This window comes from Passer montanus, unplaced genomic scaffold, assembly GCF_014805655.1.
Source record: "Passer montanus isolate IOZ18808 unplaced genomic scaffold, ASM1480565v1 scaffold109, whole genome shotgun sequence".
Classification (NCBI taxonomy): Eukaryota; Metazoa; Chordata; class Aves; order Passeriformes; family Passeridae; genus Passer; species Passer montanus.
Genome location: NW_024357502.1, coordinates 1,936,894 through 1,951,506, shown reverse-complemented (window position 1 = coordinate 1,951,506; position 14,613 = coordinate 1,936,894). Strand labels below are relative to the sequence as shown.

Here is a 14,613-nt window from a genome sequence, read left to right as displayed (position 1 = left end):
ACCCCCGAGACCCCCGCGGGCAGCCCAGCCCCACCCCCAGCTCAAGCCCTGCCCCTCCCGGGATGCCCGGAGCCAAAGGAGCCCCTTGGGCTCCCGCCAGCGCCCGGGGAGCCGCTCTGGCACCCCAACCCTCGGGGGGGGCCGCACTGCCCCCATCCCCCTCCGGGGGCACCTCCGGGGCACCGTGACCCCGGCACTGCCCCCCGAGCAGGGACCCGGCTGCTCGCGGCCCCCCGGAGCCGTGGGTGGGGGGCGGCTCCGGGGTGGGGAGGGGGAATCCTTGCGGGGGGCGCTGGGCTGGCCGCAGGAGGGCCCCCCCCGAGCTCCGGTGGCCCCCGGTTGTAAACAGCCGGTGCCCGTGGCCGCTGGCACGTCCGGGCTCTTATCGCCGCCGCCCCGCGGCAGCCCCGGCGCTCCGCTAATCTCCCCGCGGCACGGCGGGGCCGCGGTGGGGAGCCCCCGGGGCTGGGGGGGCTGGGGGGGCTGGGGGCACCCCACAGAGCGGGGCTGGGGGGGCCGTGTCCCCCCGGCTCGCGGTGGCCCCGGGGCCCCCGCGGGGGCCGGTGGCGGCTATCTTGGTCTGGGACACGGGCCCGGCTCCAGCGGCGCCTCCCGGTCACGTCCCGTCCCGGCACGGACTAAAAACAACCCGGGCCCGGGGCCACGCGGCTGCTGCGGGGACTCGGGGGTGCTGGCACAGCCCCCGTGTCCCCTGGCACAGCCCCCGTGTCCCCTGGCACACACCCCCCATGTCCCCTGGCACCTTATGCCCCCGGGGTGGCAGTGGCCGCCCCACGGTGGGCGCCGGGGCGGAATTGGGGACAGCAAACAGGGAATGTCGCTGGTGCTGGGGGCTGGCACCCACCCGAGCACCCCCCGTGGGACCCCCCACGGGTGCTCGGGGGCTGGGACCGCCACGGGCAGGGGCAGCCGGTGGCGTGGCCGGCGGAGGTGGCCCGGAGCCAGGTCCCGCCGGGTCCCTCCTGTCGCTGTCGCTGTCATGGGGCTCCCAGGGGCCGCGGAGTTTCCAGAGGATCTGTGGGATTCCCATGGCTGTGGGGCTCTCAGGGGCTCCTGAGGCTCCTGGGGGGTCCCAGGCTGGGGACAGTGACCTGGGGCGGGGTTTGGGGACAGCGGGTGGCAGCGGGGCAGCGCTGCCCTGCCGCTGCTGCTGCTCCCCGCAGGTCGGACGTGGTGGTGCTCTGCTTCTCGCTGGCGAACCCCAACTCGCTGCGGCACGTGAAGACCATGTGGTACCCCGAGATCAAGCACTTCTGCCCGCGCACGCCCATCGTGCTGGTGGGCTGCCAGCTGGACCTGCGCTACGCCGACCTGGACGCCGTCAACCGCGCGCGGCGCCCGCTGGCCAAGTGAGCCCCCAGGGTCACCCCCCAGGGGACAGGGACACCTCGGTGTGGCGTCGTCAGCATCACCCCGGTCCCGTTAAAACGGGGAGCCCTCCCTGAGCCGCTCTGGGGACCCCCAGTTTTGCCAGCAGCGTGTGAGGTTGGGTGTGTCATCTCCCGGCAGGACGGGGTCCCGCTGTGGGTCAGGGTCTTCTGACAGCGCTTGTGGGGTGGAACCTCTGCCCTGCTGGGCACTCCTGGCTTGGGGCCTCCCCTGCTGCTCCCCCTGGCACCCCCACAATGAGGGGCCACCCTCCCAGCGCCCCTGGCATGGCAGTGACACCTCCCAGAATCCTGGAACGAGGAGGGACCCCCCTGGCCACCCTCCTCAGCCCCCCACCCTGTCCGTGCCCCCCCAGGCCCATCAAGCCCTCGGACATCCTGCCGCCGGAGCGGGGCCACGAGGTGGCCCAGGAGCTGGGGGTGCCCTACTACGAGACCAGCGTGGTGGCCCAGTTCGGGGTCAAGGACGTCTTCGACAACGCCATCCGCGCCGCGCTCGTGTCCCGCCGCCACCTGCAGTTCTGGAAGTCCCACCTGCGCAAGATGCAGCGCCCGCTGCTGCAGGCACCCTTCCTGCCCCCCAAGCCCCCCCCGCCCCTCATCCAGGTGCCCGAAGCCCCCCCCGGCCTGGGGGGCGGCCCGGCCGCGCTGTTCCAGGCCCCGCTCTGCGCCGACGTCGTCTTCCAGCTGCAGGGCGGCCACCGCGTCTTCGCCCACCGCGTCTTCCTGGCCACCGCCTGCTCGCGCTTCTACGACCTCTTCACGCTGGAGGCGCCGCCCGAGACCCCCGCCGAGGGGGACTTGGGGACCCGTGACCTGTCGTCGTGGGGCCGCGGCTTCCTGAGCCTGCGCTGGGAGCCGGTGGCCGACCCGGTGGCGGGGCGGGAGCGGCGCATGGCGGTGGTGGCCATGGACCGGGGCGTGCGGCCGGAGCCGCTGCGCGCCGTGCTGGAATATTTGTACACCGGGAGGCTGGAGCGGCCCCACGGCGACCTGCGGCAGGTGGGCGCCGTGGCCGAGCTGCTGGAGGTGTTCGACCTGCGCATGATGGTGGCCAACGAGCTCAACCAGGAGAGCTTCATGAACCAGGAGATCACCAAGGCCTTCCACGTGCGCCGCGCCAACCGCGTCAAGGAGTGCCTGGCCAAGGGCGTCTTCGCAGGTATGGGGCGCGGGGTGGGGGCTGTGGGGACAGGAGGGTCACCGCTGTCACCTCCGGGTGGTGTTCCCTTCTCGTGGTGCCGGTGTGGTCACAGGGCTGTGGTCAAACTGAGCCCCTCCCAACACGGAGGTCTTTGGAGTCTGGGGTCCTGCCCCAGTCAGTCATGGGGGTGCTGCTGGGGTGGAGTGGCAGCTCTGGGCTGTGGTGGCCAAGGGGTGGTGTCCCCAAGGCAGCGGTGTCCCCATGGAAGGGGTGTCCAAGGGATTCTTGTCCCCAAGGCAGTGGTGTCCCCATGGAAGGGGTGGCCAAGGGATTCTTGTCCCCAAGGCAGCGGTGTCCCCATGGAAGGGGTGTCCAAGGGATTCTTGTCCCCAAGGCATGGTGTCCCCATGGAAAGGATGTCCAAGGGGTGGTTGTCCCCAAAGCAGCGGTGTCCCCATGGAAGGGGCGGCCAAGGGATTCTTGTCCCCAAGGCAGCGGTGTCCCCATGGAAGGGGTGGCCAAGGGATTCTTGTCCCCAAGGCAGCGGTGTCCCCATGGAAGGGGTGTCCAAGGGATTCTTGTCCCCTTGACAGCGGCGGTCAGCGAGTGGCTGTCCCTGCTCTGCAGTGTCCCGGGGTGGATGTCCCTGCTCTGCAGTGTCCCAGGGTGGCTGTCCCTGGGCTGAGGGGTGGGGCACTGAGGGTGGCCGTCCCGCTGAGCTGTCCCCTGTCCCCAGACGTGGTGTTCCGCGTGGATGACGGCGCGGTGCCGGCGCACAAGCCGCTGCTCATCGCCGGCTGCGACTGGATGAGGGCCATGTTCCGGGGGGGCTTCCGCGAGAGCTACGCCGGCGAGGTGGGCACCTGGGGGCACCTGGGGGGCAGCGTGGGCATCTTTGCTTGGGGTCAGGGCGCTGCTCAGACCCCCTGGCCCAGGACACGTGTGTCCTACCAACCTCTTGCAGAGGGAGCTGTGCTGGCTTGTGGGGGCTATTCCAGAGCTGGGGTTGCTGTGCCAGCTGCCAGGAGGGTCCCCCTTTCCCCCAAGCCCCTTTGGGGGTGGCTCTGATCTCCCCCAAACCCCCCGATCCCACAGGTGTCCCTGCCCGGCACCAACTGTGCCTGCCTCCGCGCCGTCCTCGACTTCCTCTACACGGGGGTCTTCACCCCCACGCCCGACCTGGACGCCATGGAGCTGCTGATCCTCACGGACCGGCTGTGCCTGCCGCGGCTGCAGGCGCTCACGGGTGAGCCCCCCCGGTGTCCCCCCGGCCCCTGACGTCACCTGCCAATACCCCGCTGGCGCCGCGGGGACGGATCGATCGTCCCCGTGTGTCATTCGCTGTCCTTGTGTGAGCGCGGGGGGGGCCCGGGGGGCGCGTCCCCGCTGTGGGACCCCCCCCGAACCCCCGCTGCCCCCTCCCCCAGAGCAATATGCCGTGGACGAGCTGCTCCGAGCCTTCATGCAGCGCGTGGAGATCGACGAGCAGGTCATCATCTACCTGGAGATGACGCAGGTACGGGGGGGCTGGAGGGCGCTGCGACCCCCGGGGGGGGGCACAGGGACTCCCAGGTGATGGGGTGACCCCCCCAAATCCCTCTGCAGTTCCACAACGCCCGGCAGCTGGCGGCCTGGTGCCTGCACTACATCTGCACCAACTACAACCGCGTGTGCCGCCGCTTCCCCCGCGAGATGAAATTCATGTCCGCAGGTACGGACGGGCTGGGCGGGGGGCACGGCGAGGGGAGGGGATCCCCCGCCGTGCCCTGAGCCCCGGGCTGTCCCCGCAGAGAACCAGGCGCACTTCGAGCGGCACCGCTGGCCGCCGGTGTGGTACCTGAAGGAGGAGGATCTGTACCTGCGCTCCAAGAAGGAGCGGGAGCGCGAGGAGCAGCTGCAGCGCAAGCAGCACCCCCGCAGCAAGTGGTGCTTCTGGAGACCCTCACCCCCCGTGTCCTGAGCGCGGGGGGCGAGGGGAGGGGACCCCCGAGTGGGGCTGGGGGCTAGGGAGGGCTGGGAGCCCCTGTGCTGAGTAAGGGGGTTCGGCCCCGGGGTCCCCGTGGAGGGTGAGGGGGCTCAGCTGGGCTGGGGGTCCCTGTGGTGAGTGGGGGGCTCGGGGCTGGGGGGGCTTTGTTGGGCTGGGGGTCCCTGTGTTGGGATGGGGGCTCAGGCCCTGGGACCCCCACACTTGACTTGGGGAGCTCAGCTGGGCTGGGGGTCCCTGTGCTGGGCTAGGGGTCTCTATGCTGGGCTGGGGGCTCAGGTCCCGGGACCCCCACACTTGACTTGGGGAGCTCAGCTGGGCTGGGGGTCCCTGTGTGGAGTGAAGGGCTTGAGCCTGGGGCTTTTATAAAGGGCTGGGGGGCTCAGCTGGGCTGGGGGTCCCCGTGTTGGGTGGGGGCTTGGGCCCAGGGCTCCCATGCAGGGCTGGGGGTCGCTGTGCTGGGCTGAGGGGCTCAGGACCCCCACCCTCGGCTCCAGGGATCCCACACTGAACAAGGGCTTGGCCCCAGGACCCCCACCCTGAGCTGTGGCTCTCAGCCCTGGGACCCCCCCCACCACTGAGCCAGGGGCTTGGCCGGGGCGGGGGTCCCCCAAGGGCTTGTTTACCCCCCTCCCCCGGCTGTTTACAGGCTCTGCCGGGTGGCAGCCCCCGCTCCCACCGTGCCTTCCCCGGCAGGGGGGCCGTGCTGAGCCCCCTCCCCCGGCAGGGCCCCCCGCCCCGGCCAGCGCTGGTGCTACCTCTGACCGAGCAGTATTTGGGGCTGGGGGCGAGCGGGGGCTCTGCCGCTCCCCCTGTCTCTTCTGGGGGTCCCCACCCCCGTAGGGCTCTCTCTGGTGCTGTATTTTCTCCCCCCCGTGGGGCGGGGGGGGCCAAGCTGTGAGCAGGGCGGGGTGGGTGGGCGCGGGGAGGGGTCCCCGGGTGCTTGTGTGGCTGCCAGAGCCCCCGGCTCATCTCTGTGCCTTGGAGGGGCCCCCGGCCCCGGCTGTGTCCGGGGGGATCATTGTCCCCGTCCGGGGCCGTGGCATGTCGCTGTCCCCGGGGGGGATCATTGTGCCCGTCCCCGGGCTGTGTCCCCTCCCCGGGGTGAGGGGGGGGAGCACCGTCCCCGCCCCCGGGCTGAACTGCACAACCGTTTTTACACTTTTTTACCCCAGGAGCACAGCGGCCCCCTCCCCGGCCTCGGGGCCCCCCCCGGCCCGGAGCGGGGCTCCCCCCACCTCAGCAGCGGCTGTTTTAACCTTTAATAAAGCTTTTTGTAACTGAGCCGGACCCTGCTGGGCCCCCCAACCCTGCTGGGCCCCCCAACACCCCAGACCCCTCTTCAGGAAGGAGTGACACGGGGGGGCTTCCCTGCGGTGTATTTATTGGGGTGGGGGGGTTCAGAGCACGTGGGGGTGGGAGCAGAACTGGGGGGACCTGACCCACACACTGGGGGGACACGAGTGGGACATACAGGGTGGGTGGGGGAGGTCTCCCGAGGGGTGTGGGGGGGTTCCTAGGGCCTGTCCCTGGCTGAGCCCCCCCAGCTCCAGGCTGGGCCCCCCATTCCCCCCTCCCGGCCTCGCAGGGCCCTGGGAGCAGAGCCTGGGGTCACCTCAGCTCCCGGGGGGGGTCAGGGACAGTCAGGGCGGCTGCAGGGGACCTGGGGACGTCCCTGGGGTGTCACTGCAGCTGCTGCTGCTGTTTCCAGCCCCGGGGCACAGCTGGGGCCTCGAACATCTGGCCAGTGGCCATGGGACTGCAGCATCCCGTGGGGATTCGGGATCCCGGGGGGTCGGGATGCAGGATCCCCCAGGTGCCCCTGGCCTCCTTCCCTCCCCAGCAGCCGTGGCTGGCAGATGCTGCTCGCTGGGACGCTGGGCTGGGCTCTCCGGGCCGGTAGCACAGGTTCCCCGGGATCCTCCCGTCTGAGCCGGCTCCGCTCCCAGCCACGCCACCCTCCGGGAAGGGCGGGAGCCACGGGAGGAGCCCGGAGCCGGCGGGAGCCACGGGAGGAGCCCGGAGCCGGCGGGAGCCACGGGAGCATCCCCGCGGGGCTGCAGCAGCCGGAGCAGCTCCCGGCCCTCGGGAGGGCTCGGGGCAGGGGGGATCCCGGCCGGAGCTGCCGGGGGGGCTGTGCTCACCCCCGTCCCCCGGGGGTCCCGGCACTCCCGTTCTTGCCGCAGTCCGGGCTCAGGCGGGGCCGTAGCACAGGATCTCGCTCAGGTCGTAGCCGGTGACAGCGAAGGTGTCCCCGGCGGGGTCGCAGAAGCGGGCGCCGCACACCTGAGTGTCCGTCACACACTCGGCGTGGCAGTGCTGCACCTGCGGGGGGATCCAGACGGAATCCCAGGAATTCACAGCTCCAGGGGCCACATCCCTGTCCCCTGTCCCCGTGGCTCCACGTGCCAAGCCCGGACTGACCTCGATGTCATCGGTGTCCGGGTTCCTGCTGAGCTTCCAGACGTGCACAAAGGAATCCTCGGCACCCGAGAGCAGCTGCCAGGGGAGCAGGGAGCGTGGGGACACCGCGGAGCTGGCAGTGCCACCGGCAGGGGGACACCGGGGGATGGGGGTGGGATGCCAGGGAGGAATGCCAAGCGGGATGCCAGGCTGGGATTTCAGGTTGGGATTTCTGGATGGAATGCCAGTTTGGGATTTCAGATTGGGATTTCAGGTTGGAAGGCCAGGCTGGGATTTCAGGTTGGGATTTCAGGTTGGAAGGCCAGGTGGGATGTTGGGGTAGGATGCCAAGTTGGGATTTCAGGATGGAGTTCAAGGTGGGATACCAGGTGGGATTTCAGGTTGGGATGCCAGGTTGGAATGCCAGGTGGATATCAGGGTGGGATGTGGGGTGGGATGTCAGGGTGTGATGCCAGGCTGGGATTTCAGGTTGGGATTTCTGGATGGAATGCTAGGTTGGGATGTCAGGTTGGAATGCCAGGCTGGTATTTCAGGCTGGGATTTCAGGTTGGGATTTCTGGATGGAATGCCAGGTTGGGATTTCAGGTTGGAATATCAGGCTGGGATTTCAGGTTAGAAGGCCAGGCAGAATGTTAGGGTGTGATGCCAGGTTGGGATTTCACATTGGAATGCCAGGTGGGATGTCAGGTTGGAATGCCAGGTGGATGTCGGGATGGGATGCAGGTTGGGTATTGGTCAGGATGCCTGAGCGTGACCCGAGGTGTGACTCCAGCTGTGACCCCGTCCCCTGCGCACCTTGCCGCTGAGCGGGGCCAGGTCCAGCGCGTAGATCCAGCGGGCGTGGGCGCTGACCTGGGCGCGGATCCGCCCCGACCCCGCCTCCCACAGGCGGATCTGCCCGTTCCCATAGCCCGCCGCCACCGTCCCGTTCCACAGCGCCACCGAGGAGCAGGAGCAGCTGGGCGCGGGGACACGTGTCACCCCCGCGGGGCTGTCCCTCCCGCGTGCCCCACGCCCTGCGGGATGCCCGGGGCTCACCCAGATCCCGGGATCTTCCCCAGCAGGGTGAACTCCTCCCCGCTGCTCCAGAGGCACAGCGTCCCGGAGTCATCGGCTGTCACCAGGTCGCCAGCCCCGTCCTGCGGGGAGAGAGGGCTCAGGGACAGCGGGCAGCGTCCCCAGCTCTGCGGTGGCACTGCCCCACGGGCACCAGGACAGGCTGGAACAGCTCCTGAAGCGCTGACGGGTCCCGTTGGAACTCGTCCGTCCCTGCCCACGCTGCCACGCCAGGCTGGATTTCGAGGAAGGATCAGGGCACCCCTCCCTCCCTCCCTGAGGATTCCCGGCTCCTCCCGGCCCTGGGAAGGCCCCAGTGCAGCCCTGGGAGCAAAGCCCAGGGCGCTGTGTGAGTGGGAGGTGACACGAGAGCCCCGTGTCCCCAGGGTGACACGGCAGCTCGGGAATGGCGTCTGGGGGATGAATTCCTTGGGGATCCCAGAGCGAGGAAAGCTCCGTGACTCAGCAGGGAAAGTGCTGAGTGGGAGGAAAGCGGCTGCTGAGTCTGCAGGGACCTGCCCTGTGAGCTTCCCGTGCCTGAGGAGGTTCCAGGAGAGACGGGAGGAATGTGGCACAAAGGATGGCGTGACAGGACACAGGGAATGGCTTCCCACCAGAGAAGGGGAGATTTGGGTGGGATTTTGGGAAGGAATCCTTCCCGGTGAGGGTGGGGAGGCCCAGAGCAGGCTGTGGCTGCCCCTGGATCCCTGGAAGTGTCCAAGGCCAGGCTGGAGCCACCTGGGACAGTGTCCCTGCCATGGCAGGGGGTGGCACTGATGAGATGTGGGGTCCCCTGTCCCCCGTACCGGGGCCTGGCCCTGCTCGGCCGCGATGTCGGTGACGGGATCCCGGTGCTGCTCCAGGACCTCGCTCAGCGTCACGTTGGTGCCTTTTGGGGGGATGTCAAACACCAGCACGGCCCCAAAGGACGTCCCTGCGGGGTCAGGGGGGTCAGCAGGGCCGGGCCAGCCCGGGGCCACCCCCTGCCCACGGCCCGGGCTCACCCACGCAGACGAAGCGGCCGCCGGCCGCGGCGATGCCTCGGGCGAACACGGAATGTGCTGGAAGGGAACAGGTCTGTGTCACCTGGGATGAGAACTGGGGATGGGAACAGGTCTGTGTCACCTGGGATGGGAACTGGGGACAGGTCTGTGTCACCTGGGATGGGAACTGGGGACAGGTCTGTGTCACCTGGGATGGGAACTGGGGACAGGCTTGTGTCACCCTGGGACAGGAATTGGGGACAGGTTTGTGTCACCCTGGGACAGGAATTGGGAGAGGGAACAGGTTTGTGTCACCCTGGGACAGGAATTGGGGACAGGTTTGTGTCACCCTGGGACAGGAGCTGGGGACAGGTTTGTGTCACCCTGGGACAGGAGCTGGGGACAGCTTTGTGTCACCCTGGGACAGGAGCTGGGGACAGGTCTGTGTCACCCTGGGACAGGAGCTGGGGACAGGTTTGTGTCACCCTGGGATGGGAACTGGGGTCACAGCCCAGGCCTGGCCAGGTCTGGCCTGTCACAAGCAGACATTGGGGTGCTGCTGTGCAGGGGAAGGGGCTCAGCCTGGAGAAAAGGGGGTCAGGGGGTCTGGGAAATGGATTTGTAGAAAAGTTTTAAAGTTTGACACAAGGGCTGGACAAATGGGGACCTTGTGGTCCTGACAGGAGGGGACAGCCAGGGAACAGGGACAGGGTGACAGGGACAGCCCCAAGCTGTGCCAGGAGAGGTTCAGCTTGGATATGAACAAAATTCCTTCCTGGGAAGGGCTGGAATTGCCTCCCTGGCAGGGTGCAGCCCCCAGCCCTGTGCTTGTGGCACTTGGGGACAGTGCCGGGGTGGCCTGGCAGGGCTCTGAGGGCCTCACCTGGTGGCAGCTCCGGGACGTCCAGGGCGTGCCAGAACACCATGGTGGAGCCATCAGCCTCGTGCATCTGCCACCAGGGACAGGCTGGGACACTCTGGGGGGGACAGGGGACCCCCGGAGCCCCCCAGAGCCCCCCGTGCCCCCCGGCCTCACCTGCACCCCGCGCTGGGACGTGAGCACCAGCAGCACCCGGGATGGCAGCTGGCACCACGCGGCCTGCGGGGACACGGGGACACTGAGGGACCCCCAAACCTCCGGGGGGTCCTGCCCTGGGGAGCCCCAAACCCCTCCTGAAGGATCTCAAATCCTCCTCCGGGAGAAGCCCAAACTTCTGCTGGAACAGGAGCCCCCAAATTCCCTCCTGGAGCCCCAAAATTTCCTCCTGGAGCCCCAAACCCCTCCCAGAGCCCCCAAATCTCCCTTTGGAGCCCCCCAAATCCCTTCTCCTGGAACAGGAGCCCCCAAATCTCCTCCTGGAGCCCCCCCCAAACTCCTACCCCTCCCCTCCTGGAGCACCCAGCCCCTCCCTCAGGTGTGTTTGATGTCCCCCCAGGTCAGTCCCCGCCAGCCTCAAGGACCCCCCAGCTTCCCCCAGCCCCCTCGGGGGGCTCCCTTCCCCTCCCCACACCCCGGGCCCCGCAGGATCCTGAACCCCCCGCCCCCTGCCCGGTGCCAGGGCGGTGCCAGGGCCGCGTTCCGCCCCCCGCCCGCCGCCAGCCCGGGCTGTGCCCGCCTCACCTGGGTCAGCAGGGGCGTGCTGAGGGCAGAGCCCCCTCCCCGCGCCTGCAGCTGCCGGGCGGGCCCCTCGCCGGCCAGCAGGCTGAGGCTGCTGCCGTGCACGGCTCCGAGCGCCGGGGCGCGCCCGGGGCCGCGCAGCACCGCCAGGTTGTTGTAGAGCGCCGAGCTGCTGCCCCGCAGCGCCAGGCTGCGCTCCCGCCGGTACGGCCTGCGGGCACGGCCGGGGCTGCCCCCCTCCCAGCGCCCCCCTCACAACCCCCGGCCCAAGCTCTGCTGCCAGGGACCCCAGCCCAGCCCCATCTCACGGACCCCCGCCCTCGCCGAGGCCCCTTCCCCCTCAATCCCCCTCAGTTCCCCCGGTTTCCCCTCAGTTCCCCCCGGTTTTTCCCCGTCCCGCTCACCCGGTGCTCGCCGCCGCCATGGAGACGCGTCGCGGCGTGATGACGCAACGGCGGGCGGCGCCCGGTGATGACGTCACGTTGCCGTGGAGGCCGGGACGCCGAGGGGGCGGGATGGCCGAGGTGGGACTGGGAGAACTGGGAGGGACTGGGAGGGACCGGGAGGCGGTGAAACGGGGCAGAGGGGGCGGGGGTTGGCTGGGGGGAGCTGGGTTCCCCCGGTTTCCCCTCAGTTCCCCCCGGTTTTTCCCCGTCCCGCTCACCCGGTGCTCGCCGCCGCCATGGAGACGCGTCGCGGCGTGATGACGCAAAGGCGGGCGGCGCCCGGTGATGACGTCACGTTGCCGTGGAGGCCGGGACGCCGAGGGGGCGGGATGGCCGAGGTGGGACTGGGAGAACTGGGGGGGACTGGGGGGGCCCGGGAGGCGGTGAAACGGGGCAGAGGGGGCGGGGGTTGGCTGGGGGGAGCTGCGGGGTGTGGGGAGTTGGGGTGTGCTGGGGTGTACTGGGGTATACTGGGGTGTACTGGGATGTACTGGGATGAGCTGGGGGACCGTGCTGAGGTGGGCTGGGAGGCACTGGGCTATGCTGGGATGTACTGGGCTGTACTGGGGAGCCATACTGGGATGTACTGGGATGTACCAGGCTATACTGGGATGAGCTGGGGGACCGTGCTGAGGTGGGCTGGGAGGCACTGGGCTATACTGGGATATACTGGGATGTACCAGGCTATACTGGGATGAGCTGGGGGGCCATGCTGAGGTGGGCTGGGAGGTGTTGAGCTATACTGGGATGTATCAGGGGGCCGTGCTGGGGTGGGCTGGGCTATACTGGGGTGTACTGAGATGCACTGGGCTGAGCTGGGGGCACATGCTGGGCTATACTGGCATGTACTGGGCTATACTGGGGAGCCATGCTGAGGTGGGCTGGGAGGTACTGGGCTATACTGGGATGAGCTGGGATGTACTGGTCCGTATTGGGCTACACTGGAATGAGCTGAGGGGCCACACTGGGCCACGTGGCAGTGTACTGGTCCGTACTGGTGCGCATTGGGATGAGCTGGGGGCCCATGCTGGGCTGCACGGCAGTGTACTGGTCCATACTGGTCCATACTGGGATGCACTGGGATGAGCTGAGGGCCCACGCTGGGCTGCATGGCAGTGTACTGATCCACACTGGTCCATACTGGGATGCACTGGGATGAGCTGGGGGCCAGGCTGGGCTGCAACCATGCTGGGGTGGGCTGGGAGGTATTGAGCTATACTGGGATGTACTGGGGGGCCGTGCTGGGGTGGGCTGGGCTATACTGGGCTGTACTGGGATGTACTGAGCTGTACTGAGCTGTACTGGGGAACCATGCTGAGGTGGGCTGGGATGTATTGGGCTATAATGGGATGAGCTGGGATGTACTGGTCCATACTGGGATGCACTGTGATGAGCTGGGAGGTACTGGTGTGCACTGGGATGAGCTGGGGGCCCACGCTGGGCTGCACGGCAGTGTACTGATCCATACTGGTCCATACTGGGATGCACTGGGATGAGCTGGGAAGTACTGGGCTATACTGGTCCGTACTGGGGCGCACGGGGCGGCGCCGCGGCTGCCCGTGTCCCGGCAGAGAGCGAAGCCGCACGGCTCGGGCAGCAGGCCGAGGCAGGACAAGCCGCGCACGCCGGGCCGGGCCGAGCCGCGCCATGCCAAGAAGGGCTCGGCCAGGAGCCCCGGGCGGGCCGAGCCCGCGGCCGAGCCCCCGGAGCCGCTGGACGTGCGGCCCCTCCTGGACGAGCTCCTGGAGCGCGCCCTGACCCAGAGCGCGCTGGCGGCCGTGGCCCGGCAGGTGAGACCCGAGCCCGGGTTCGGGGGGGTTCGGGGTGCGGGCGGGTCTCACGCCGTGCCCGCAGCGGGTGCCCTTCGCGGTGGCGCGGGCGCGGGAGGCCATGCTGTTCGTGGCGGAGTGGCGCTTCCTGGTGAGGGACAACGAGGACCCGCGCCCCGAGGGGGACCCGGACCCCGAGCGGGATGGAGTCTGGAAGGAGGACGAGGAGCCCCCACCGCAGCTCTGGGACTCGTGGACACCGGGCGTTGTCGCCGCCGTCTCTCTGCCCTCGGAAGAGGTGAGAGGGTCCCCCGAACCCCCGAGCCCCGCGGGACCCGCGGTGTCACCCACCCTCTGTCCCCGGGCAGGTGCTGTCCGAGGAGCTCTCCGCGACAGCCGAAGTTCCGCCCGTGGGTCCCGGCGATGTCCCAAGCTATACTGGGAGGTAGGGGGGGGCCGTGCTGGGGTGGGCTGGGCTATACTGGGCTGTACTGGGATGTACTGAGCTGTACTGAGCTGTACTGGGGAACCATGCTGAGGTGGGCTGGGATGTATTGGGCTATAATGGGATGAGCTGGGATGTACTGGTCCATACTGGGATGCACTGGGATGAGCTGGGGGCCAGGCTGGGCTGCACGGCGGTGTACTGGTCCGTACTGGTCCGTACTGGGATGAGCTGGGAAGTACTGGGCTATACTGGTCCGTACTGGTACTGGTGTGCACTGGGATGAGCTGGGGGCCCACGCTGGGCTGCACGGCAGTGTACTGATCCATACTGGTCCATACTGGGATGCACTGGGATGAGCTGGGAAGTACTGGGCTATACTGGTCCGTACTGGGGCGCACGGGGCGGCGCCGCGGCTGCCCGTGTCCCGGCAGAGAGCGAAGCCGCACGGCTCGGGCAGCAGGCCGAGGCAGGACAAGCCGCGCACGCCGGGCCGGGCCGAGCCGCGCCATGCCAAGAAGGGCTCGGCCAGGAGCCCCGGGCGGGCCGAGCCCGCGGCCGAGCCCCCGGAGCCGCTGGACGTGCGGCCCCTCCTGGACGAGCTCCTGGAGCGCGCCCTGACCCAGAGCGCGCTGGCGGCCGTGGCCCGGCAGGTGAGACCCGAGCCCGGGTTCGGGGGGGTTCGGGGTGCGGGCGGGTCTCACGCCGTGCCCGCAGCGGGTGCCCTTCGCGGTGGCGCGGGCGCGGGAGGCCATGCTGTTCGTGGCGGAGTGGCGCTTCCTGGTGAGGGACAACGAGGACCCGCGCCCCGAGGGGGACCCGGACCCCGAGCGGGATGGAGTCTGGAAGGAGGACGAGGAGCCCCCACCGCAGCTCTGGGACTCGTGGACACCGGGCGTTGTCGCCGCCGTCTCTCTGCCCTCGGAAGAGGTGAGAGGGTCCCCCGAACCCCCGAGCCCCGCGGGACCCGCGGTGTCACCCACCCTCTGTCCCCGGGCAGGTGCTGTCCGAGGAGCTCTCCGCGACAGCCGAAGTTCCGCCCGTGGGTCCCGGCGATGTCCCCGGCGCCGCTGCCGCCCGGGATGTCGCCGTGTCCCCCGGGCGGGCCGCGCCCGGCGATGTCCCCGCGGCAGCCGTGGCTGAAGGTCCCCGCGGCCAGGACACCGCCCCGCGTGTCGCTGTGCCCCCGGGCCAGGTGAGCCGCGCCCCGATCGCCCCTCCCCGAGACCCCTCGGGCTGAGCCCCAGCCCGGTGCCGCCCCGCGGGGACCCCGCACCGACACCGGCCCCGCTCCGCCAGCCCCGCGCCGCCGCCGCTGCCCCCGCGAACACGGAA

The 14,613-nt window shown here is 69.6% G+C and overlaps 3 protein-coding genes across 5 annotated transcripts in view; 2 read left to right on the top strand and 1 right to left on the bottom strand.

Moving 5' to 3' along the window:
* The window catches only part of LOC120509142 (rho-related BTB domain-containing protein 2-like), a 6,681-nt gene extending 860 nt beyond the window's left edge, over positions 1-5,821 (top strand). The window contains exons 3-9 of one of the 2 annotated variants that reach the window (XM_039723479.1): positions 1,185-1,370; positions 1,766-2,571; positions 3,290-3,408; positions 3,649-3,799; positions 3,981-4,069; positions 4,159-4,264; positions 4,344-5,821. In XM_039723479.1, coding sequence (XP_039579413.1) covers positions 1,185-1,370; positions 1,766-2,571; positions 3,290-3,408; positions 3,649-3,799; positions 3,981-4,069; positions 4,159-4,264; positions 4,344-4,513 — 1,627 coding nt within the window. In that variant the 3' untranslated portion in view covers positions 4,514-5,821. The remainder of the gene's footprint in view (positions 1-1,184; positions 1,371-1,765; positions 2,572-3,289; positions 3,409-3,648; positions 3,800-3,980; positions 4,070-4,158; positions 4,265-4,343) is intronic. The other variant, XM_039723488.1, reaches the window with a different exon arrangement.
* Positions 5,822-5,941: 120 nt separating this feature from the next.
* On the bottom strand, positions 5,942-11,332 carry WDR54 (WD repeat domain 54). 2 transcript variants are annotated; one of them, XM_039723584.1, is made up of 10 exons: positions 11,283-11,332; positions 10,622-10,829; positions 10,037-10,099; positions 9,884-9,950; positions 9,022-9,078; positions 8,824-8,951; positions 8,000-8,100; positions 7,757-7,919; positions 6,962-7,036; positions 5,942-6,862 (listed from the first exon to the last, which is right to left on the bottom strand). In XM_039723584.1, exons 1-10 carry the CDS (start codon positions 11,300-11,302, stop codon positions 6,731-6,733), a joined length of 1,014 nt encoding a protein of 337 aa, XP_039579518.1. In that variant the 5' UTR covers positions 11,303-11,332; the 3' UTR covers positions 5,942-6,730. The 2 variants fall into 2 exon arrangements, with proteins under 2 accessions (XP_039579518.1, XP_039579509.1); XM_039723575.1 differs by lacking the exon at positions 11,283-11,332 and adding an exon at positions 11,023-11,060.
* A 2,609-nt stretch (positions 11,333-13,941) lies between these two features.
* On the top strand, positions 13,942-14,529 carry CUNH2orf81 (chromosome unknown C2orf81 homolog). Its single transcript, XM_039723728.1, has 2 exons — positions 13,942-14,208; positions 14,279-14,529. The coding sequence occupies exons 1-2, from the start codon at positions 14,032-14,034 to the stop codon at positions 14,516-14,518; spliced, it is 417 nt and encodes a 138-aa protein (XP_039579662.1). The 5' UTR covers positions 13,942-14,031; the 3' UTR covers positions 14,519-14,529.
* The last annotated feature ends 84 nt before the right edge of the window (positions 14,530-14,613 follow it).

Excerpts from the sequence above, each read along its gene's own strand:
- WDR54 (XM_039723584.1), bottom strand. The coding sequence starts at position 11,302 with ATGGCGGCGGCGAGCACCGG. Across the intron at positions 10,830-11,282 it reads ATGGCGGCGGCGAGCACCGG|GCCGTACCGGCGGGAGCGCA; the intron begins GTGAGCGGGACG and ends CCGTGCCCGCAG. Across the intron at positions 7,920-7,999 it reads GGGAAGATCCCGGGATCTGG|CTGCTCCTGCTCCTCGGTGG; the intron begins GTGAGCCCCGGG and ends CCCCGCGCCCAG.
- CUNH2orf81 (XM_039723728.1), top strand. The coding sequence starts at position 14,032 with ATGCTGTTCGTGGCGGAGTGGCGCTTCCTGGTGAGGGACAACGAGGAC. Across the intron at positions 14,209-14,278 it reads TCTCTCTGCCCTCGGAAGAG|GTGCTGTCCGAGGAGCTCTC; the intron begins GTGAGAGGGTCC and ends GTCCCCGGGCAG.